The following is a 25,072-nucleotide window of genomic DNA, read 5'->3' on the forward strand; positions in this document are numbered from 1 at the left end:
ACAGGAGTGAGGGATGGAGTGAAATGGGGAAGTAACAAGCACCAATGCAAGACGCTTCCTCATGCCAGCCACTACCACTGGCTGAGGCCTATGGAAGGTTTTCCAGAGGTGTTCCAGTGCAAGATATACTTTTGTATGTCTATAATTCACTCTGTTAGCTTTTTAATCATTTACAGTGTTTGTTTCCGTAAGATTAGTGGTAACTGGTTTTGCTTTGTTTTTAGCCTTAAGGTTTTTTTGGCTGGCTAGGGTCTCTTTGTCCTTGGCCATACTCTTCAACATCCTCCTGCAGCTGCTCAAGTTCAAAATAGCCAAAAAATAACGCTTTGTAACAGAAATTTATATACAACAAATGTCTCCATATTTGCTACTTATTGTGGGTTTCCTTCTGGTCACTTCTCCAAGCCAAATCAACCCTGAATAAACAATAGAAATCAAATTTATGGTCTTGCAAAGCCAGGAAGCATACCCTATACTCTGCTGATAACAGGAGGAATAGGAAAGCTAAGGGATATGCTCAGGGGCACAGAGAAACAAGCTGAAGGAATGGATTTGAGGAGGGCAAAGATGATACATGACAAAACTGCTTTCTACTTGCTACTTTCTCAGTCCAGGTCATCCTATGAACTATCCACTAGAGGTCGGGCTTTCCTTAAAGTCAATGCCAATCCCTGCCAAGGAGGTACCAGAAGCAAGTGACACCCAGCTTCTCTCCCTCCATCCCTCTTTCTTTCTTCATGCTTCCTTCTTCCTCCTAGTCATTCAATCAACAGGTGTATTCTGAGCACCTGCTATATACCAGGCACAGTACCAGATGCTAAGCATACAGACATGGCTCCTATATTCATGGATACAAGAGAAGCATTGAGAAGACACTTTTAACAAAGCACTGCTGTGTTAAGAGTTGTTTGTTAACTGCTGACTCAGTTCATTAAGCTTTTGTTCTCATTACCTTTTCTAACTATGGCTGTGTTAAAGAATATGGCTCTCTGTATTAAATGTACAATTTTTATAATATAATCTTGTACTTAAATATATATATTTCTCTCTTGAAATGTTCTTAATCCTATCTTTGAAAAACAAAAGGTATATGCTGTAAAAACAGGATTTTTAAAAGAATTTTCCATCATCAATAGGACATTATTGAAAACAAGCTCTTAGTATAAATTATATTGGGTCATGTGATGTTATGGTTAAAACTGAAAAGATCTTGGATTTTGGAATCAAGCAGTTTTTCAAGTCCCTGCTTCATCATTTATTAACTAGTCCTTTAGCCTTCCTGTGCCTGCTTTCTCATCTGGTAAATCCCAGTCTCACAAGGCTATGAAAATTAAGTGCTCTGTACCCTGCATTTGACCCCACTATAAGCCTCTCTCTCTACCCCGGGGGGTGCAATTTCAGGGGGGAGGACAATAGCCAGGGGCAGGGTTAGGTAACTAAATACTCTATTAATGATTGGTATTTGTAATGATGACCCAGGACACTAAAATATCCTCATGCTTTCTGAATCTTCACAAAGAAATTGTAGTTGCAGAACCTTCTGAAACTACTGAATGCTTAGTAAACTCAAACACTGTGTGACACTAATTGTGATTCGCAGTGAGCAAAGAAATTGGATTAAGGGTCCTTTAACTAAGGAAGTTTGAAACCCATATCCTCTTGCCCTTGAAGTAACTAAGAATTTATCACAGAAAAGAAGAAGAAAGGAATAAGAGAGAGGAACCAAATAATGAACAACACAGCAATGCTTTTTTCATTTAAAAGAATTAACATTGAAAGAAATACATTCACCATTAGAGCAAAAGTTCCAAAGGATGGCATGCTTTCAGTAACTCAAAACAGTCAACTAACTAATCTTCAAGAAGATAAAGAATCTATTTTTACAAGAGTTATACAGTATAATTATGTCTTCCATTCAAAGAGAATTTGAAGGACAAATTCAGTTATCTGGAGGATTTATTGTAAAAATTATCATTGTTATTGTATTGCCAAAAAGGTAAGAGAAAATGTACCTGAAGTATGTTTAAATAACAAAGAGAAAGAGCACCTCCCCGGTGGCACAGCGGTTGAGCACTGGGCTGTGAAGCTGCCCACAGCCTCTGCAGCCCCGGTTCGATCCCCGGCCACCAGCAAAGGTCCCACATGGCACGACAGACCTCTCCTGCCACGCCCGCTGCTCCCCTCCACAGTATATTTCGTCAGTCTACCTGTTCTGTTCCCTGCTCTGGCCTGGTGAATTCTCTCACCCTCCCACACTTCTGACTATACCCAGTGCTTGTATAAATAAATAAATAAATCTTTAAAAAAAAAAGAGAGAGAGAGAGAGAGAGAAAGAAAAGGTAAGGGAGGGAGGGGGGGAGAGAGGAATGGAGAGAGCAAGGGACAGAGGAAATGCATGTCATCATTTAGTATTGTCTGAGTCACCTGCCACTAACAGAGGAGATAGAAGAGATATTAAAAGATAGTCAAGAGTGTAATTTTGTTTTGTTTGTTTGAAAAGACTTAATTTTTCAACTAAAATCAATTCTTATTTAATGTTGCAAGTTTTCACAAACTAATACTGATGGAGTATTGTGCAATGTCACTGGTGTGAGAGATAGTTACCATCAGGTGCAAAGTCAGCAGAAACACTAGCAGCGAGTTAAGAAGTAATCAAGCTGGCAAAAAAGAAAGTCAAGATCAATTTAGATTCTTAGTATATGAGACATTTCACATTCCCGCTTTGCCAGCTCGCTTTCCTGAGTCTCCAACTGCTGCTTATTTACTCTTTGTAAACTAGGTAAGGAAGATCCCAGTTGCATGTGTGTGTGATATGTGATACATATAAAAGTATATAAAATGTGTATGAACAGTTTAAAGTCAAAAAATAAATACCTGGATATTGGTATTAGCCAAGGTTCTCCAAGAAAACCAGATACTAGGTTATATAAACCTATATAAAAGGAAATTGATTACAAAGAATGGGCTCACATGATTAAGGAGGCTGAGACCTGCTACCTGCGTACTTAGTCTGCAAGCTGGAGACACAGTCACATAGTTTCCATCCAAGTCTGAAGGGTCTGAGAATAGGAATAGCAATGTCCATGGGCTGGAGAAGATGCCCCAGTTTAAGTATTCAGAGCAAATTCACCTTTCCTCCACTTTTTTGTTTTATTCAGACTTTCAATGAATTGGAGGATGTCCAGCCAAATTGATGAAAGGCACTGACTTTACTCAGTCTGTCAATCAAATTGCAAATCTCTTCTAGAAAGAGTCACAAAAACACCCCAAAATAATGATTCACACGCTTAACTAAGACTTGGGATTTCGTCTGTGGATTTGGTCACTCCACTGAAGTTTGACCACTAGCAGAAGATCAAAGGACAAGAGAAGGGAAGGGACTCATTCTCCTGATTCCCTTTCTTTTGAGTGAATAAGTGGTGTCTGCTTCTCTCCCTAAGGCTACATTTTTTGTCATACATCCCTACCTACACAGCACTCTCTGTCTCTAGTAGCCCCATAAAGGCATCGCATCCCTCAGTTACTGGGACTAACATATTGCCCTTGTTGCTTTAACTTGACTCTGAGGCATCTCTGCATATAGTTCCTTTATCCAAATCCTTGACAGTGCTGCTTCCTGCCACCACACTGACTAATACAGCAAATATGAGATCTTGGGAGGGCAATCTGGGGAGAAGAATCAGACTTTCTGCTAATCAATGTGACTCAACATTCAAATAAATACAGCTTTACTGTTTTCCTGGAGTTAGACAAGCAGTGCACAAGTTACAGCGTTTGCTTAAACTATCCCCCTACCTGCCTAGAGTACCTGGAGGATATAAAAAGCAAACATAACTGGAGCCTTTTTTTTTAACAGGACTGAAGCAGCAAACTACTGCAAAAAAAAAAAAAGGGTCACCTTGCTGTCCTCCTTAAACTGGGCCAGACCATTGGACTAAGCCAAGCCACCAACATTCCAAGAAGCGAACAAGGAGTATAACCTGTTTAAAAGGACTAATGAGGGCCTCCCTGGTGGCGCAAGGAGTTAAGCACTGCACTATGAAGCAATTTGCAGCCTCTGTAGCATGAGTTCTAAACCGGGAGGCCAGGTAGCAACCCATATGGCGCAGCAGACCTCTTCTATCGTGCCTGCTGTTTCCCTCAGCAGTGTATTTCAGTCAGTCTGCCTGTTTTGCTCCCCACTCTGTCTCTAGCGAATCCTCTCACCTCCCGTAATCTCTGGCTCTTTTTTTTTTTTTTTAAGATGAAGAAACATTTTTTTTCTTTTTTTTTTAAAGATTTATTTATTTTTATTTATACAAGCACTGGGTACAGTCAGAAGCATGGGAGGGTGAGAGAATTCAAGAGCCAGAACAGGGAACAGAACAGACAGACTGACGAAATACACTACTGAGGGGAGCAGCAGGTGGCAGGAGAGGTCTGTCGCGCCATGTGGGACCCTCCCCGCTGGCCAGCTGCAGTCCATCCTCCATTACCTCATCCTTTTTTCCTCCATATAAAGTCCCTGACTTTTACCCCACCTCAGACACTATTTGAGTTTCTGCTTGAAGTTGTTCTTCCTGAATTGCAATTCTTTGATCCCAAAATAAACACCTGATTGCCTCTCATTTTGGCACTTACTGTGTTGACAAGGGTAATAGACACCTCAGAGTTCCACTGATGGTGGATGTTCAAGAAATGTTCATTGGCCAAAACCAAACTATAAGACCTTGGCCTAGTCACCTCATCTCTCAGGCCTCAGTTTCTTCATCTGTACCACCTCAACCCAGGAACACTGAAGTCTCATCACTTTGGATACCTAGGAAACACAAAGTCAGGGCATTAGATGTTTTATTGTTTTCCAGGACACAGAGTAACAAGAATTTTAGTAGAGAAGGAGGCTGGACAGAATGTGGTTGGAAGTGCTTTTAATCAAATTTTTTTAAAGATTTATTTATTTATGCATACAAGAGCTGGGGTACAGGCCAGAGATGCTGAGGGTGAGAGGATTCACCAGAGACAGAGCGGGGAGCAGAACAGGCAGACTGACTGAAATACACTGCTGAGGGAAAGGAGAGGCAGGCGAGGCAGGAGAGGTCTGCTGTGCCATATGGGTTGCTCCCTGGCCGCCAGGGGATGGAACTCATGCTGCAGTGGCTGCAGATTGCTTCATAGTGTGGTGCTTAACCCCTTGCACCACCAGGGAAACCCTAATCAAATATTTTAAATTACACATCATCGACACATTGTTTTCAAGCAAATGGCCCTCTAAAGGGTGCTCCTTGCTGTTAAGTAATTTACCTGTGAACAAGAGCCAGATTAAGTAGCAGCCGTACAGCCATGACAGACGCCAGTATGGCCAGACCAATGTTTGACACCAAAAGCTGCCCACCTCTCACCACCGAGACAAAGCGCCAGGTTATGAAGCTCCGTGTACAGCATGATCCCAACTTCATAAAATATTTATAATCTATTCGGAAGGGAGGATCATTTTGGACCAGATGCTTATTGCCTCAAGGTGCAGGAAAGTATGAACTGATTTTCTGCTTACTCTTTCTACAACAACATTTAAATAAACGGTACTTCCACTGGAACAGAGCACTGGACTCGCAAGCCTGCGCGGGCCACCCCGCCTCCCGCAGCAACTTAGGGGTACCGGGGGAAAAAGACAGCGGGTGGAGCGGCGGTTGGAGGGACCCCCACCTACCAGCGGCTCGGCGGGAGCGGGAGTCCCGGCAGAGGAGTTGGGAAGAGGGGAGGGCGGCGGGGGGAGCGGGGCAGGAGCCCTGCGCTGGGTGGATTTAAAGGTACCCCGCCGGCGCAGGGGGCGTGGTCTCGGCGCGTGCCGCGAGGGGCGGGACGGCGGAGGGGCGGGGCCTTTCGGAGGGCGTGGAAGGGAGGCGTGGGCGGGGCCTGGGCGCGGGGGCGGGGCGTGGAGGACTCGGGGCAACCCGACAGTAGGGGCGGAGGCTGGGCCTGGGCGTGGACGGGGCCTGGGCGTGGGGCGGGGCCTGGGCGCGGGGCGGGGCCTGGGCGCGGGGCGGGGCGTGGAGGGCTCGGGGCAACCCGACAGTAGCGGCGGAGGCTGGGCCTGGCGGGTGGGCGGGGCCAGAAGGGATGAGCCTTCGGGCTGCAGGACCCGGAAGTGAGGAGGGCGGCCCTGGAAGGCTGCGGGAAGGAGCCGGACGGGGGCCGATGGCGGAGCCCAGCGCAGTGCTGGTGATGGGCGTGAGCGGCTCCGGGAAGTAGGTCCGGGAGGGCGCGGGGACCGCGCAGGGGGTGGTCAGACCCGCCCCTGCCCGTGGTGCTTTGGGGGCGGGGGGGCCTGGGGATTGCCCCCGCCTTCCCCTTACTGAAGAGGAAAATGAAACCTGGACACCTGATTCCACCTCTTTGCTTCCTACCTGCTGCCCCGGGCTTCTGGCCCAGCACCACGTCGGAGACTCGGGCTCACCTTCCGTAAACGAACTGAGATCCGGCCTGCAGCAAAAGCCCTTTGGAAAGGAGCGCTGCTAGAGCGCACATCGATGAAAAGGTTCTGCTTACTCCCTAGGGTGGGTCAGGCGGTCGCTGGTGCTCGCTTTTGGGGCCTCTTGCCTGAACTAGGGGGAAGTGTGCACGCCCAGAGCGCGGGGGCAAGCCTCGTTCCCGGCCCCCACTGACCTTTGTCAAGCTGGCCGCAGCGCCAGCTCCCTCCTGCAACGCCTGGCACACTCCTCATTAAATTTAGAAAGTATATTTGGCCCTCTGATTTATTGTTCTCCCCACTCTTTGACCAGTGTTTATCAGCTTAAACTGGATCAGAAGTGTGACTATCAGGTTGATTTTTTTTTAAATTTTTTTTTTTAATAGAGGCATGTTTGTTTATTTATTTATTTGTTTGTTTGTTTTGTTTATACAAGCACTGGGTACAGTCAGAAGCGCGGGAGGCTGAGAGAATTCACCAGAGCCAGAGCGGGGAGCAGAGCAGGCAGAAGGACCAGAAGGACCGAAGTACACTGCTGAGGGGAGCAGTGGGCGGCAGGAGGGGTGTGCGCACCATGTGGGACCCTCCTGTGGTGGCCTGGGAGCAGCTGGGGATCGAACCGGCGCCGCAGAGGCCGCGGGCAGCTTCGCAACCCAGCGCTCAACCGCTGCGCCACCAGGGAGGCCCAGGTTGATTCTTGAGGGTTTGTGAGGAAGAGGAAAACTGGACACCACAAAACCTGCGCCCAGCATATAATGGGGGGCAACATTTGGATCCCTGATTACATCAAAATCTAACTCAAAAATTTTGTGGCATTTTAGCCCAAAGACAGGGAATCTTGAATTGAAATTAAAATAAAACGTGGAACCTGAAAATCACTAGCTGTTGTATGTTTGAAGAAGTTGGAGCCTATACAACTGCTTGGGAGCAGTGAGAAGCAGGAGCCTAGATCTTATTCTACCTGTTGCCTGACTGTATGAGATTGGGCAATGCATGTGTCATTCCTGATCAGATGAGGGCATCTGGGACATATGACTATGATTATGGTTATGATATTCATGCATTCAAATGTTTATTGAGCTCAATACTTCCTCTTTGTCTTTGGTATACAGTGTGAGCAGGACAGATAAAAGTCCCTGTCTCCAACAAGTTTACATTCTAATAAACAGTAAGACACAGTAAGTGAATAAATACTAGTATAATGTGCCACATGGTGTTAAGTGCTCTAGGGAAAAAATTGAGGGGGCTAACTGGAACAGAGGAAGATCAAGGAAGGCTCCCCTGAGGAAGTGGTATTTGAACAAGACTTAGAAGGCAAGGAACAAGCCAGGTGGATAGCTGAACTATAGGCAGAGGAATTGTCAAATGCGAAGGCCCTGAGGCTCAGTCCCTCTGTGGACTAGCCAGGAAGCTTGTGTGGCTGAGTTTGGGAGAGGAGGTCAGAGAAATAGTGCAGGTGAAGAGATGTCATCACAGCTGGAGGCATTTTGAAGGTAGAGGCAAAAAGGTGTGTTGATAGGCTGCTTGTAGGGTGTGGAGAAGAGAATCAAAGAAGATTTCAAGATTTGGGGCTTGGGTAGATGGAAGATGGGAGTTGCTATAGACTGACATGGGGAAGCAATGGTCATAGCAGGTTTGGAAGAAAATATTAGAAGCTCAATCTGGAATGTGGTGATTTGTAGGTATCTATCTGTCATCCTAGTGGATTTGTCAAGTGGGTGATTGAATATCCACTTTCAGAGTTTGGGGAGAGGGACTTAGCATATTAGTACTTAGTGACATATGTATGTACTATGTATGTACATATTTAGTACTTCAGTGACATATGTATCTAAAAACAGAAGTTGAGTGAGGACTGACCCTGTGGACCTTTGACATTTAAAAATATATAAACTTTCGTTGACTCAGTAATAAAATAACTGAGAATTGATTATATTGATCACAGATTACCACCAGTGGTAGCAGCACTGAGTTCTTTGGGAACTTTTGTGAGCTCATAGAGCTATATATTCTATGACTTTCAGAAAAATATTTGCCTTCTCTTAAAATTTGGTTAAGAATAGTCTCAAATTAGGGGCCTCCCCGGTAGCGCAGCGGTTGAGCGCTGGGTTTCTAAGCTGCCCGTGGCCTCTGCAGCACCTGTTTGATCCCCGGCTGCTCCCGGGCCACAGGAGGAGGGTCCCACATGGCACGCAGACCTCTCCTGCCGCCCGCTGCTCCCCTCAGCAGTGTACTTCGGTCCTTCTGCCTGCTCTGCTCCCTGCTCTGGCTCTGGTGAATTCTCTCACCCTCCCGCGCTTCTGACTGTGCCCAGTGCTTGTATATATAAATAAATCATTTAAAAAAAAAAAAAAGTCTCAACTTAGATTCTTTTACAACACTGCTAAAACAAAGTAATAAGTAATAAGTTTATATATTTACTTATTTTTATTGTCTCCCCATCCCCTGCCTGAATATAAGGGATTTTTTTTTTTAAAGATTTATTTATTTATACAAGCACTGGGTACAGTCAGAAGCGCGGGAGGGTGAGAGAATTCACCAGAGCCAGAGCGGGGAGCAGAACAGGCAGAAGGACTGAAGTACACTGCTGAGGGGAGCAGCGGGCGGCAGGCAAGGTCTATATGCCATGTGGGACCCTCACCAGGAGGCCTCTGCAGACCCTCACCGGTGCTGCAGAGGCTGCGGGCAGCTTCGCAACCCAGCGCTCAACTGCTACGCCACGGGGGAGGCCCTCTTCTTGTTTTTGATATGTGTCTAGAGCAATGCCTGGTACATAGGAGGAGGAAAGAAGGGAGGGAAGTAGAGGGGAGAGGGAGGAGCAAGAAGGAAGAAGGAAGCTATTAGATTAGGGGTGATTAGCTTACTTTGTATTTTAACAATCTAATGAATCCACCCTTAGCTTCTTTTTCCAGGTTTCTTTCATCCTGCTGACCACTCACAAAAGAGAGACACTTCCAATTAGAACTTAAGGACATCTGATTTCATTGTATACATATTTTGGGTTACCTTCCCTTTAAGGCAAGCAATAATGGCTTCCTGTCAGTTCATATTGGTTGAGTGAAACAAGAAGGGGAATGAGTGTGACTCAGATCCCTTGGTTTGCAGGTGAGAAAACTGAGATCTAGAAGAAAAGTTATCTTGCACAGGAGCACAGTTACTTATTTGGTGGCAGAATGCAAACTGGAACCAGATCTCCGGTTTTGAGACTCAGTCCTTTTCCCCTGTTTTGAAAGTGCTGCCTGTTAGGGTCCGCACAGGTCATTATCAGATGCATTGCACAGAGAGCATTTCATTGCTAGTCATAATGGTAGCTGGTAATTCTCCGCGTTAAGGGTGTGTTTCTTTTGTCTCATTAAATTCCAATGTTATAATGTTTTTATGAGCTACTTGAACTTTCTATGGGTGTGGGAAAGTTAAGTCACCCATCAGAATCCTCCTTCCAATAGCCTCACAATTTTCTCACTCTGTAAACTCAGTATTCGTAAAAAATAATCATCTACAGAACAGGGACCAAAAAACTTGAGGTTTTTATATATTGATTTTTTTTGGGAAAAAAAAAAAAAGTTACCGGATAATTGTTTCTTAAATTCCTAGAGAAAATTAAAGCCTAGATTCTAGGTCACCACCCTATCACTGCTTCAATATCATAAAGTTACTAGTGTTATAATATGTTATAATACAGGACGGGCAGCATTTGTTTCCCAGCGTGTCCTAGGATGAGATGATTGGGAAATAGTCCTTTTAACACCTGTCCTCTCCACAGGTCCAGTGTGGGCACCCTGCTGGCATCCAAGGTAACCTGTTCCCAATTTTGTGTCCCATTGTGTTGTTTGGTTCTCCCTCGCTCCCTTTTTCTGGCTTGAAGTGGTTTATAAAACTCACTCCAGACAACTCCACATGGCTTGTGAAACCCATTGGGGCAATGAATGAATAAAGAGCCCTGCAGCCAGCAAGGGTGCAGTAAAGTACCGTTACAAACCTCTTTCCTGCACATTGGGGGCTTGTCGTCAGGCTGCTTGTGGGGAAGTGGGTAATTGGGTGGTTTTTACACTTACCCATTATTTTTAGTAACTCCATGGCACTGCCTGCCACATACGCATTCTCACTTTGTTCTTAAAGCTAGGATGGAAATTCTATGATGCAGATGACTACCATCCAGAGGAAAATCGAATGAAGATGAGTAAAGGAATACCACTGAATGACCAGGTAATTTCACTGTCTGCCTCTCTACATTCCACCGGGGTGGGGCAGGTGAAAGCGAGCACTTGGGGTAGGAGAGTTCCTGTGCAGTAGGTAACTCATGGGCAGGTACTCTGAAAGTCACACAGTTCGTCCTCCATGTATGTTAGCACTGACCTTGAACTTCTCTTTCTGAACTCAGCATCAGGAGCAATGCCCCCTCTGCCAGGGTCTGCCTAATAACTAGGTTTGGGAAGTTTAATCTGCAGAATATAATCCCCTCACAGAGGCTCCTCTGTGACTCATAAATGGGGAAGTTCACCTCTCCCCAAGTCATGCAAGACTGTCACCATCACTAGACTCTGGCATCCATCCCAAAGCCAGAGTGCTCCTTGCAAATTCAAATGTAGTCCTTTGGAAGCTTCTCACTGGTATGAAGGTTAAGACCAAATACCTAAACTCACAAACATGGTTGTCAGGTCAGACTGACCATGCCCCCCTGTAGCCTCTTTAGGTGCCAGCACTACTTCCTTGGAGCCAATGGAGCCAACTGCCGCTGGCAGTCCCCCCACTGCCTTGCTTAAAGCCTTGGCATTGCTGTTCTCACTGCCTGAATGTGCTTCCTTTCCTTTTTTATAGAGTCAACCCTGCTTATCCTTTATTTCTCAGCCCACATGCCACTTTCTCAAGAAGCCTTTGCTGACCTCAGGAAAACCTCCTTTTTAAACTCTCAGAGCACTATAGACCTACTGCCTTTGTCCCAATTGCAGCTTGGCATTGGACAGAGTGAGAATGTGGCTAATATTTATCTTTGCAATTAGATTTCACCTCCAAATGGACAAAGGACTGGCTGTTTCTTTTAACTACTGTATATCCCCAGGATCTGACACCCAATAAATGTCAGAAAGTATTTATGGCATATTTTTGATTGAATGAATGTAAGAAAGAATGGATGACTAGTACTTCATTCTTGTATCACCTTCCTGAGGTCATTCCTTATAGGCTGTCTCTAACCAGTTACAAACTGTGGATTTATCAAGTACCTGTCAGCCAGGGGCCTCCCTGGTGGCCTACATATTAAGTCTCAGCGCTATCCCAGCTAAGGCCTGAGTTTGATCCCTGGCCAGGGGCCAACCCACATATGGCTTGGCAGACCTTGCCTCTATCGCCCGCTGCTCTCCTTGGTAGTGTATTTCAGTAGATTTGCCTGTTCTATTCCCCACAGTCTGTGGTGAATCCTCTCAAACTCCCTCCTCCCTGCCCGTACACACACACACCTGTGGCCTACCTCTCAGTTCTTCTAAGCAAAATAAAATAAAATAAAATAAAATAAAAACTAGCTCTCACCCAGGAGAGGCAGGGCAGGGCCTACGAGCATCTGAGAGATGGGAAGGGTACAGCCAGGCCCATTTGCTAAGCATGTCCAAAGTGCAGAAATGGAATGGGACTGGCACTGTTGTTTTCATTTTCAGTAAAAAAAAAAAAAAAACTTGGCTCATCTCCACTTGTGCTCTCAGTCTCACTAGTTTCCCTTTGCCCCGCCTTGAGGGCATTAGGTCTAGTTCTAGAGCACTCAGGAATGCATCGTGAGTTTGCAGTGATTAAGCCTTGACCATCAAGAATACGTTTGCAACACTTGACTTTAAAAGATTAGGGAATCATAAAATAGAGTAATAATTTAAATGCAATAGCATTATGCTAGAGATAATAGACAGTGTAGATAACCTGGTTCCGCCATGCCTCATCTTCTGCATGTGAAGTAGAGATGGTAGTAGGACCTATTTGGGTTCTTGAGTTAAATGAGATAATACCAGAAAAATGTGCCCAGTGACTTGGTGCCTTACCTTGTGCTTGGCCTGTTTCTCAAAAACACCAAGATCTCTGTGGACCTTAACAATGATAGATGTGATTGACTATGTTTCTGTACAAAAAATACCTGGAAAATTCATTTGTGTCGGGGCCTCCCCGGTGGCGCAGCGGTTAAGCGCTGGGTTGCGAAGCTGCCCGCGGCCTCTGTGGTGCCGGTTCGATCCCCAGCTGCTCCCTGGCCACCGGAGGAGGGTCCCACATGGCGCGCAGACCTCTCCTGCCGCCCGCTGCTCCCCTCAGCAGTGGACTTCGGTCCTTCTGCCTGCTCTGCTCCCTGCTCTGGCTCTGGTGAATTCTCTCACCCTCCCGCACTTCTAACTGTACCCAGTGCATGTATAAACAAAAACAAACAAACAAATAAATAAACATGCCTCTATAAAAAAAAATTCATTGTGTCTACTTTAATTTCAGGACAGGATTCCATGGCTCTGCAAGTTGCATGACATTTTACTAAGGTAAGAGTACAGCAGGCCTTGGCATAAACCACTGGTATAAAAATCCATCAAAAAGTACTTTAGAAAAATGTACTTTGGAAATCACAGCTGACAGATAAAGCATCCCAGAAATAGAATACCCTTCTATTGAGTTACCAATAATTTTAATTAGCCAGAAAATGATGATAAATATAGTTCCTACTCAGAGTTATGAGGAATTAGTGAGATGAAGCATGAACACTAGCACTTAGAACAGTATCCAAACCTTAGTTAAGTACACAAACAATAACGATGCCACCTTATTAGTGCCATAGTTTAGTCACTTTTTCTTCCCCCTACTTCAAGCCATGACAACCAGGATGATCTGGTATTATTTGTAAGTCAACAGGATTGGAGTCCCAAATTGCTCAGCTCTGAGCAAATGGGGACCCCCTCTACCTATCTGTGGACCTGACCCCTGGGAATCCTGATTGGGACATGGAGAAGGATAAAGAAAAGGCAGGGAGGGGCCTTCCCTGGTGGTGCAGCGGTTGAACGCTGGGCTGTGAAGCTGATTGCAGCCTCTGCAGTGCCAGTTCAATCCCTGGCCACCGGCAAGGGTCCCATGTGGTGCGACAGACCTCTCCTGCCACGTCCGCTGCTCCCCTCAGCAGTGTACTTTGTCAGTCTGTCTGTTCTGTTCCCTGCTCTGGCTCTGGTGAATCCTCTCGCCCTCCAAAGCTTCTGATTGTACCCAGCGCTTGTATAAAAAAAATAAATCTTTTAAAAATTTTTTTCTTAAAAAAAAAAAGAAAAAGGCAGGGAATGGTTTATAAATCTTGCCAAGATAAAATTCTATTTTATAAAGTTCTAAGATAGGGGCCTCCCTGGTGGCGCAGCGGTTGAGCGCTGGGTTGCGAAGTTGCCCGCAGCCTCTGCAGAGCCGGTTCGATCCCCGGCTGCTCCCCGGCCACCAGAGGAGGGTCCCACATGGCGCGCAGACCTCTCCTGCCGCCCGCTGCTCCCCTCAGCAGTGTACTTCGGTCCTTCTGCCTGCTCTGCTCCCCGGTCTGGCTCTGGTGAATTCTCTCACCCTCCTGTGCTTCTGACTGTATCCAGTGCTTGTACGTATAAATAAATAAATCTTAAAAAAAAAAAAAATAAATAAAGTTCTAAGATAAATCCTGTGTTATAATCTAAAACCATCTAAGTCATATGAAATTATGTTTTTAATTAAAGTTCATTTTGCTTCTTTCACACCACACTGAAATGGCTGGCAGCCTTGTTTGTACAGTTGAGGCTTTTGATTTATAGGTTAGTATTTAGGGTTTCAGGATCTCTAACATAAACAGACTCATCAGAAATTAAATATACTGACCCGTAATGGAAGCAGGAGTGAAGATCCTCAGTAGAGATCAGACTTCCAGAACCAGAACAAGCAAGCTCCCACCATGGGTTTGGAAAGAGCTGGAAGATTCAGGGACCTGTTTGTTGCTGATGATACACTGAATCTCTTCTATGAATTGGCCATAAGATCAAAGACCCATTCAGAATTCTCGGTTGTGATGTAAACTTTGTCCTAAGTTCCCAAGCCGGCACTCACCCTTCACTTCTTTATTCAAGTCTCTTCTCGGTTGCTTCTGCCCAGTATAGGCACAACGGCTGGATGCAAGTGTTAACTCCCTCTCGGTGCAGTCTTGGACCATACTCATTTTCCCCTTTTGGTGCCTCATTACTCACCTCTGTTTCTGGCTCAAGTTCTTACTCTTAGTACATCCCTGGAAATGTCTCATATCCTGCTCTCCTTGGCCACACCCATGAGCCCATTTTTCCTTTTTCCAGCTCTGCACTGGTAACTTCTCTAGACTCTTCCTGCATTGAGTAGGAATGGGGAGAAGCCAGCCATGAAATGGAAATCACTGAACATCCATGGAGGACCTAAGCTGAGCTGCACGTGTGGTACAGCCTACTGGCAGCCACCCATGTCTGCGTGCTGAGGCTGAGCCACATCCTATACCCATGGGAGCAGAAACAGCACAGTGTACCACGCACCTTGATAAACCTTTTCCTTACCACAGTTCTGTGAGCAGGTACTTTAGTAACTAGCCACATAAAAAACATAAGGAATTGATGCTCTGGGAGGTAAATAATACCCTGCCCCAGATGGCTCTGTTCACTAATGGAAGATCTTTACCTCAAAGCCAGGACTGCCTGATGTTTGACCACCATTTGATAATGCTTTCCATTGGCAGAGAAGCAGGACTGACTGGAGTCCTCAGCCCAGAATTGACATCAACTACAGAGTTAGGAGTACCAGCTCATGTGCAGTGAGAAAAATCTACCTATGACTTTTGACTCCCCTAAAACTAAATAGTCTACTCATAGCCTGGTGTTGACTGGAAGCCTGACCTGTAACCATTGATTATCATTTATTTTGGATTCTATATATATTATATACATTATATACTATATTCTTTTTTTAAAATAAATTTTATTTTTATATTCCCCATACAATTGCAACCCCCTTATTTTGACCCCATCCCCTCCCCTCCCCACCAGCTACCCCCCATAGAGTGTCTCTGGTTCATAGTTTTTTGTTGATTTTGATTTTCACTTTTTTATTCTTTTTCCTGGTCCCTTGTTTAGGTTTTCTAGATTCCTGCTATGAGTGAGACCATCCGGTATTTTTCTTTTTCTTTCTGGCTTATTTCGCTGAGCATGATCCCTTCCAACTCCATCCATGTTGCTGCAAATTGCATGTGTTTATCTTTTTTGAATGCTGAGTAATATTCCATGGTGTATATGTACCACATCTTCTGTGATCCAGTCATCTATTTTTGGGCATTTGGATGGTTTCCAAAACTTAGCTATTGTAAATAGTGCTGCTATAAACATAGGGGTGCAGGTGCTCTTTGGAATTGATGTTTCTGTGTCCTTTGGGTAATATATACTATATTCTTACAGTAAACTAAAGAAAATGTTACTAAAAAAATCTTAAGGAAAACACATAGTACTGTTTCGTATTTGCCCATACCCTACTGATGCTGTTGGTTTTACATGAAACTGGTAAGTTCAAACCTGTTCAAACCCTTATTCAAGGGGCAACTGTATTTTAAATGCCTTCATTCTTTAGCACCTCCCCTCTACTGTTGTTTTTGTTTTGTTTTGTTTTTTAACAGAGATACAGCCTCAGGACAGCACGTAGTTCTAGCCTGTTCAGCTCTGAAGAAAAGCTACAGAGACATCTTAATCCGAGGGCAAGATTGTGCACCTTGTAAGTGTGACGAGTCAGAGAAGGAAGGAAAGCCTGCTAAGGTGAAGCTCTTTGTGGTCCATCTGTATGGGACATTTGAGCTCATTTCCAAACGCTTACTCAAGAGAAAAGGACATTTTATGCCCCCTGAGTTACTGCAATCTCAAATTGATACTCTGGAACCCCCATCAGCTCCAGAAAATTTCATCCAAATCAGTGTGGACAAAAATCTCTCAGAGATAATTGCTATAATTATGGAATCACTTCACATCAGTACAGGACAGTAAAAGGCATAAATCTCTATCCTATCCCAAAAGTCGTTCCAGTATCCTGTCAAGACCATATTCTAACTTCTAAAAGAGCAAACAACAGTGAACTGAGAATCCTGTTTGGATGTAATTTTGGGAATTTGTGATACTCTGCCATCATGCTTTGGCACACTGGAAGAAGGAACTTTAAATTTAAAATTTTAATTCATGTAGCCAATCAAATGATCAGAGGAACTTTATAATCACTGCTATAAATCAAGACCTTGTGTAAAACATTTTGACTATGCCTGTATTTGGATAAATAAGTGAAAACTGACTGTCCTTGCAATTTCCTCTGGAAACTGGTCTCAGGAGCAGAAATGTGTACAGTATCAATCACTCACCAAGTCATTTCACAGTACATACCTCCTAATCTCTCTCTTCGGGTTGCTTAAACATAAATAAGGTGCATGCTAGTAATTCATGAATATAAAAAATTGTGAAGGTGGAAGTTGAGTGAATGAAGTACAAACAGGCCAATCCAGTCTACCGCCTCATTTTACATGAGGTATCATCTCACACTTGTGAGAATGGCACCTATTTTTTTTTTCAGACTTAGTTTTTTATACAAGTACCGGGGTATAGGTCAGATGTGCGGGAGGGTGAGAGGATTCACCAGAGACAGAGTGGGGAACAGAACAGGCAGAATGACGAAATACACTGCTGAAGGGAGCAGCAGGCAAGACAGGAGAGGTCTGCTTCGCCATGTGGGATTCTCGCCGGCTGGCCGGGATCGAACCTGCGCTATAGAGGCTGCGGACAGCTTCACAGTGTGGCGCCCAATTGCCTGCGCCACCAGGGAGGCCCAGCACTTATTTTTTTTTAAATTTATTTATTTATGCATACGAGAACTGGGGTTCAGACCAGAGGTATGGGGGTTGAGAGGATTCACCAGAGACAGAGTGGGGAACAGAACAGGAAGAGTGACTGAAATACACTGCTGAGGGGAGCACTGGGCGAGTCAGGAGAGGTCTGCTGTGCCATGTGAGTTGCTCCATGGCCAGGGTTTGAATTTGTGCTTCAGTGGCTGCGGATAGCTTCATAGGTTGCGTCTTAACTCCACGAGCCACCAGAGAGGCTTTGCCGCCTCATTTTAGAGACTTCTATAAGATCAGGTTGATGTGAGCCAGCCCAGCATTCTGTTGTAAAAGCCATCAGTGACCAAACACTAGGGAGGCCAGGGAGAAACACCAGATTTGCTACGGCCACGACATGAAACAAAACCTTCCAATGGGCAGCAATGCCCCACTGGCACACTGGGATAGCTAGGTTGGGCAAAGTGGTGAAGGAAGTTGGAGATTGATACATTCCTGAGCACCAGATAGAGAAGCAGAATCTCACCTAAATGGACTGGGTTTGAGCCTCCTCACAGGGCTCCAGGAAGCTTTTTTACCCCTGCATCCTAACCAGGGCCCAAGGACGCAGCCATTCTGCTGGCTTACTGGTTAGCTCTGGCCACAGTAGCAGTTTTGGAACCAATTACTGTTTCTTTCGCAAGGACATGCAATTTTTGTCTCAGGAACTACAAATACAATCTGTGTGGGGACTACCAATGAAAAGAAAGGGCCTTTCTGGGTGGATAGAACTTGCATATGAAAATGGAGCCCTGGCCTTCTCTACTAGGTTGTTTGGGACATCCCCTGCCTGACTTCGGCTTATATCAACCCTCATATTTAAAGTCCAAGGGTATTACATATTAAAACCATTAGCTTATTACAAGCTACTTGCCTCTTATTTATAATTTGTAATAATGACATCACATTTATTATTATTTGCTTAATTTTTTTAGCAATTAACTTCATGATGGTAAAGGGGGCGTTAGAATTTTTTTTTTGAGGTCAATTTTAATTTTTTTTAAAGATTTATTTTTATACAAGAACTGGGTACAGACCAGATGTGCTGGAGGGTGAGAGGATTCACCAGAGACAGAGCGGGGAACAGAACAGGCAGACTGACTGAAATACACTGCTGAGGGGAGCAGTGGGCGAGACAGAAGTCTGCTTCCCATGTGGGGTTCTTGCCGGCCGACCGGTCTCAGCCGGCCAGGATCGTACCCGCGCTGCAGAGGCTGTGGACAGCGTCACAGTGTGGCGCTCAACCACCTGCGCCACCAGGGACACCCTAGAATTTTTTTAAGGAGCCATTAAGTCTGGTGGGGTTGAGAATCCCTGCTCTAACCTTGCCCAAGGTTGGCCTTACCAAAGAAATGAGTCAGTGCTGCCCTCTGGTGGTTCAAAATGGGACAAAAGAAGCACGGACTGCTCTCCCAGCCTTGAGAACTCCTTCAGGGTCAACAGCCAAGGGTTTCAGCAGGTCCCTGGCCAAGGGGCAGTGGAATGCTGCCTAACCCAGTCCTAACTATGCCATGGCCCAGCCTCTGACCTGGGAAGGGTCCGGCAAGAACTGTTCAGTGATGCAAAATAGATGCCAAGCAAAGATTTCCTCAACCCTGCTGATCCCACTACCATCATTCCCTCAGGCAGAACTCTCCACTTTGCTCTCCTACCTTTCCTTATCTCCACTCCAATAAAGTGGGGACACTGCCCGCTTCATGAGATTGGGAGAACTGAGAAAAATCATGCAAATGCTTAGACCAAAACCTGCTTAACAAATGTTAGTTCTTAATAGTTGTCACCCCTGGACAACTGAGTAGTGTAGCCCTGGACAAATAACCACCCTGCTTTTCTCATTATGTCCTTAAGCTCTGATAGGGCTTCTTTCTTTCTTAACCCTGGCTAGGATCTCCTTCCACCCCAACCCCAGCTATTGGGTCAAACTAGGCAGAGTTTGGGATGATGCTCCTGAAGCCTATAATGATTTGGTAACCACCAGCTCTGGAATCAGAACCCAGAAAAGGCTGTGCTCTAAGTGTGGTACTCACACATACCCTTTGCCTCTCAAGAGACTGCTATGAAGCAATCAGGCTTTCAGCAGATGGAAATGCAAGGACAAAAGAAATTAGGGCCTCCCCGGTGGCGCAGCGGTTGAGCGCTGGGTTGCGAAACTGCGCATGGCCTCTGCGGCGCCGGTTCGATCCCCGGCTGCTCCCGGGCCACCGGAGGAGGGTCCCACATGGCGTGCAGGCCTCTCCTGCCGCCCGCTGCTCCCCTCAGCAGTGTGCTTCGGTCCTTCTGCCTGCTCTGCTCTCCGCTCTGGCTCTGGTGAATTCTCTCACCCTCCCACGCATCTGACTGTACCCAGTGCATGTATAAACAAAAACAAACAAACCAGCAAACAAATAAATAAAGCATGCCTCTATAAAAAAAAAAAAAAAAAGAAATTAAAGAGGTTGATGGACAAGAAATTAAAACAGGTTGATTTTAATCAAAGATACCATCAACCAAGGATTATAATTTTCTGAAACTACTGTGTGCCCATTTATTCTCCCATCACTAAAGGGCAAATTCCAGCCAATACTTGTTACATTTTGTCTTTGTGATTATAGCTATCCTAGTGGGATGTAAAGTGCTATCTGATTAAGGTTTCAATTTGCATTTCCCTAATGATGTTGAGCATCTTTCCATGGGCTTGCTGGCCATTTGTTTATCTTCTCTGAAGAAATGTCTATTAAAATCCTTTGTCCATTTTTTAATTAAGTTGACTTTTATTTTTTTATTTTTTTTTTGAGTTGACTTTTAAATGAGTAGTGAGAGTTCTTTATATATCCTACATATTAGATTCTTAACAGACATGACTTCCAAGTATTTTTGTCCATTCTCTGGGTTGCCTCTTCATTCAATCAATTTGGAGACACAAATCCTTTAAGTTTGATGAAGTCCAATTTATTTTTTACTGGTTGCTTGTGTTGTTGTCTCTTCTCAGAAATCACTGCCTAGCTCAAAGTCCAAAGATTTATACTTGCTTGTTTCTAAGAATTTTCGTTTTAGTTCTTATATGAATGTCTTGGGTCCATTCTGAGATCATTTTTTTAATTAGAAAATGCATTTTAAGATCCAATAGCAGTCCCAATCATGATGTCAGAAAGTATTTCCAGACATTGCCAGAAGCCTCATATGGAAGATAAAGTCCTTGTTGAGAACTACTGATCTAGTTCCCTCTGCTTTAAATACTATTCCTCTAGATACACTGCAAATATATCACCTGTCTATGGTCTGAAACTCTCCTCCAATTCACCTCTCCACTGGAATGTTCTATCAAGTATATCCTAATGAACATATCAAAATTGAACCTCTGATATACACTATCCCCCATCATGTATCTCTACTATGTTCATCTTGTTTCACTCCTCTCTCACTCTTAACCTCAGACTTATATCCAACAGTAAATCTTAAGGATACTGCCTTCAAAATATAACTCACATCCGACTACTTATCACTTCCCACTGCTATCAACCCAGTCTAAGCCTGTGTATGAGCTCTTTTTTTCAGATTATTACCTCCTAACAGTCTCCCTGCATCCAACCTCTTCTCCCTGATCCAGTACTTATCACCCGATAACTTGTTGGAAACAAAAATTTTCCTCCAACCCCAGAAAAAAACTCTGGGAATGGGACACAGAAGTTGGAGTATTAGGTGCTTCACATCAAACATCGGAACCATCCCATTTCTCCGATCATATTCCCTACACTGCTATCTCCCTAGCTACTCCTGTCCAGACACACTGAACTCTGCATTCTACAAACACATTAAGAACACTGATATTACAGGGTCTCTTAATTACTTGTCCCTCTTCCTCAAGTTATTCACCCTCCCAGATATTCTTTGTCTCTCTTTAAATGTCACCATCTCAAGAGTACTTCTCTGACAGTAAAAAAAATTTTTAAGTATATCAAATAAAAACACCTTCCTGAACTAGCCTACTTATTCTGCTTCATTTTTCACCAAAGCACTTATCACTACCTAACAGGCCATATATTATATACACATATACACATATACATACACACACACATACATATATCTTGTTTTAATTTATCTCAACACCCTACCATGTAAAATCAATAAAACTTTTATTTACTGTTACACTTTCTGCAACTAGAAGAGAACCTGATACTCTGAACAAAAATTCAATAAATGTTGACACTGTGAGGCAGTGATTGCTTATGGTTGATTAAAGGAAAGTCAAAAAGAAAGCAGTGACAGAAAACTTAATGTTACTTAAGTAACTAAAGAAAATCTCAAAGCAGAAAAAAAAGCCCAAAACGGAATGAAACATGTCAATAAAAACAGACTGACAAGAAAGTAGAATGCAGCAGTTGACAGAAAAGGGTTAAGTAGTTCAGAATAAATCAATCACCAGTTAGCAAAGTTTACAAAGACTTCAGAAATGAGCCCAGGAGAGGTAGGCTATATATAAGCTGAAAAAGATAAATGCAATACCAGAAGTGGAAATTTGCTAAATACAGCTTTTCCCAAAGCGTGTTCCTTAGATACAGCTTTATCCTGAAGAATAGTGAAAGAAGATGGAGAAAGGATGGGTTAAAAAACTATAAAACAGATTCCTTTAATGTAGGCATTCTTGTTGACTGTAACACATTCAATTTAATGTTAATTTCTTCAGAGAGGAAGTAAGGTATGGCGTATTTGCCTGCCTTAACCACACACATGCAGTTTAGCTCTACCTTTATTACTACCGTTAATGACATTCTTATTCTTCCTGTCCTATATTATTGTGATTTTCTTATTAAATAACATAGAAAATAAAAGATCATTTTCACTACTATACGTAAGTCACATGTGAAACTAATTCTAAATGCAGAGAGTCCAGCTGTCATTTGACTGGTCAGCATTTATTTCCACTTGGGAAATAAAACCCTAAATTGTTTTTTCTCTTCTTTACTGAAGTTGTAGCAAAATAACCCAATATAAGAATAATCTAAACCTATACTATTTTAAGTATCTTTTTAAAATGCTTTTAAAGAGTCATAAACAATCTATACCATGTAAAAGATAGCCAGATTTATGATAAACATACTGGAAACCAGCTAACAACAACAAAATCATACTACTGTAGCTGCTCAAAAATTACTTATGAGATCACCCAGTCCAGTGTGCCACACAGGCCTCACCATCGTTTTTCCAATAAAGAAATCATGTCTTTACTGGTCAAATAACTAGATGCCAAAAAACAAAACAAAACAAAAACCAGGAGTCCAGGTCACCTGACTTCTGAGTTGGCTGTATCTTTTTAACACACAATACAGTGTATGTGCATATTCTAGTTGGGGAAACAAAAATTAATGAAGAACACTCTAAAGTATGATAAAATCTGGGGCAAATCAACTCCAATCAATAGTCTTTAAAAGACATGGTTAGAGAAAGACATCTTTTTCTTTCTACAAAAGAGGCAAGACAAACCAAGTGTAAAAGCTAGAGATTTATTGTTATTTTGTGATTAATAAATTGTCAAATTGGTTATGACACTATCCCACAATAGTATACCACCATTAGCCAGTACAAAAGTTTTTAAACCAGACTGAGGCATAAGGCAGAGAGCAAAGACACATGAATACCACCCTAACAACTTCCTCTAGTCATGCCTCCACCTTGACCTTAGAATATGTTTCTCCTGGGGAAAAGTGTCGAACAGTGCACAATAGGCAACCTGGCCTCTTAACCTTTTTTAATAGCAAGTAACTTACAGAAGTAATGGAATTCAACTTGTATGTCCCTTGATTTTATTGGTTTGAACTCAATTTAGGTTAAACACTTTAATTTCCTGTAACTGTACATGAGAGAATCTAATGACCTAAGAGAATACTGAACCAGAGTCAGCCAAATATATTACTGACTCCAAAGTTACGCTTTAATTGGTCCTAAAGGAATGTATCACCCCCAACAGTTTGAGAGATAGGCAAACAGAACTTCTTTGGGGAGGGAAGAAAAGGGCTGCAGAACAGCCAAATGTACTCAACATTGTTAAAACGGCTCTTTTTCACCCCTGAATGATACTTCTTTACTACACTATACGCACAGAAATCCTAACAGAATCTTGGTTGCCAGTATTATTTAGGCTGGCCCAATCCAGGATAGATTCCCACCCCCACCCCCCAAATTCCCCTTCTCTGAGGCTCTGAAAAGCACAATATTTAACTATTTCTTAATAGAACTACCAAAACACTTCAGAAACAAGAGGCTCACAAATCATTTTAAATTCATGTATTGCCTGTGCATGAGAAAACCGATAAATCCAAAAGAGTTTAATTTTTATATGGTGATTAAAAATAACTGAAACATCAAGACACTTTCAGTGAAAGCAACATTTCAATTACAAATTGTAATGCCTGTTAAACTACCTATAGGAGAAGCTGAAAAGTCCTAGGCAAATGCACTTTTGGGTTTTATACAGTGCTCCTTCAGTCTGCACAAAGATTTAAGGTAATTTACAGTCATCTGTGAATGTTAAGACAGTGTACATTATGTTGTCTGTACAATTAAATGTCCTTAAAGATATAACCAGAATCAGATTTTCTACTATATTTTCAACAAACCTGACTAACTGGCACTTTTGCTGAGATGTTTATCAAATATGCTGTAAGATTCTATACAATTAGGAAATACTCAGCTTGAAAGTATTTCTTGGTGTTTATTTTTTTGGTTACAGGTGTCTTGCTCAGATAATCTACTGTAGTATGTTTCTAAAAATGCAGTCCCAAAATGCGTACTATAATTGTGTACAAAGAAAGCAAAAACTGTCAGTAGTATAAATCTTACAGCATTTTGTTCGCAAAAATACATGCCAAAGTCACAATAAGCAATACTGTACCACAAATTATAGAGCGCAAATGATTTGCTTCTTTTTAATGCTTTTATTCTACATAAATTACTACCATAGGCTAATGTTTAAAAAGCAAATAAATTGGACAGAGGCAGGACAAAAATCTGTTCACCCAGCTATAAAAGGTGATGTTTTTTTTAAAAATTACAATAAATGCAGAAGTGTTTGATGCATGCAGTAGCCTTAAATGAAAAAGCATTGATTCCCACTGTTCCAAAATAAGAAAATGAAAGAAACCCATACATCTTACTGCACTCCACCTTAAAATGCATCATATTGGGTTTGTTTCTAACAGCACAAAATTCCAAGAGTCAAAATGAAATAAAGCGGGTATTTTAAAGATTTAAGAGCCGTTATCAAAAATAAATTACATTTTTTCAAGATACAGAAAAGCTGCTATGATGGCTGAGAGCCCAGTAACCTTTCAATAGCTGCATTGATATCCCCTCCTGTTGCTATTAGCGCTTGTAAGTTTGCTTCGCGGTTCAAAAACCCCATTGCACTGAGCTGTTCCAGTTGCTGCTGAAATCTGACTTCTGGGTTCTGTAGCTGTTAAAGGAGAGGGGGAAAAAAAAAGACTAAGCTAAAACTCTTAAGGTCCATTAGCACTTTATTTAAATAGTCTAACTTATACCCAAATAATAATGTCAAAAAGTCACATTAACTCTGCTTTGAAAAAGCTTAGTAAACTGTCATTTTTAACATACAGAAGTTCATGAACACACAAGAAAAATTAAAAGTGTATTAGTTTAAAATCAGATGTTTTATTTTGTAGCTAATGACCAACTGTGTCCTCAGGTATAAAATTTTAAAGTCCAATGAGGTGTGAAATATGGACTCAACTTCTTCATTGGCCCGTCAGGTTTTT

General features: G+C 43.1%; 2 protein-coding genes across 3 annotated transcripts in view; one reads left to right on the plus strand and one right to left on the minus strand.

Moving 5' to 3' along the window:
- Positions 1-6,174: 6,174 nt before the first annotated feature.
- IDNK (IDNK gluconokinase) lies at positions 6,175-16,625 on the plus strand (the record flags this gene model as incomplete). Its single annotated transcript, XM_084238152.1, has 5 exons — positions 6,175-6,224; positions 10,209-10,239; positions 10,565-10,651; positions 12,905-12,948; positions 16,086-16,625. 5 exons carry the CDS (start codon positions 6,175-6,177, stop codon positions 16,444-16,446), a joined length of 573 nt encoding a protein of 190 aa, XP_084094278.1. The 3' UTR covers positions 16,447-16,625.
- A 7,975-nt stretch (positions 16,626-24,600) lies between these two features.
- Positions 24,601-25,072, minus strand: part of UBQLN1 (ubiquilin 1) — a gene marked incomplete at both ends in the record, with an annotated part of 43,298 nt that continues 42,826 nt past the window's right edge. For both annotated transcript variants that reach the window (XM_084238769.1, XM_084238768.1), the window contains one exon: positions 24,601-24,753. In XM_084238769.1, coding sequence (XP_084094895.1) covers positions 24,601-24,753 — 153 coding nt within the window. The remainder of the gene's footprint in view (positions 24,754-25,072) is intronic.

The sequence above is a fragment of the Talpa europaea genome (genome assembly GCF_964194135.1).
Source record: "Talpa europaea genome assembly, chromosome: 7".
Lineage (NCBI taxonomy): Eukaryota > Metazoa > Chordata > Mammalia > Eulipotyphla > Talpidae > Talpa > Talpa europaea.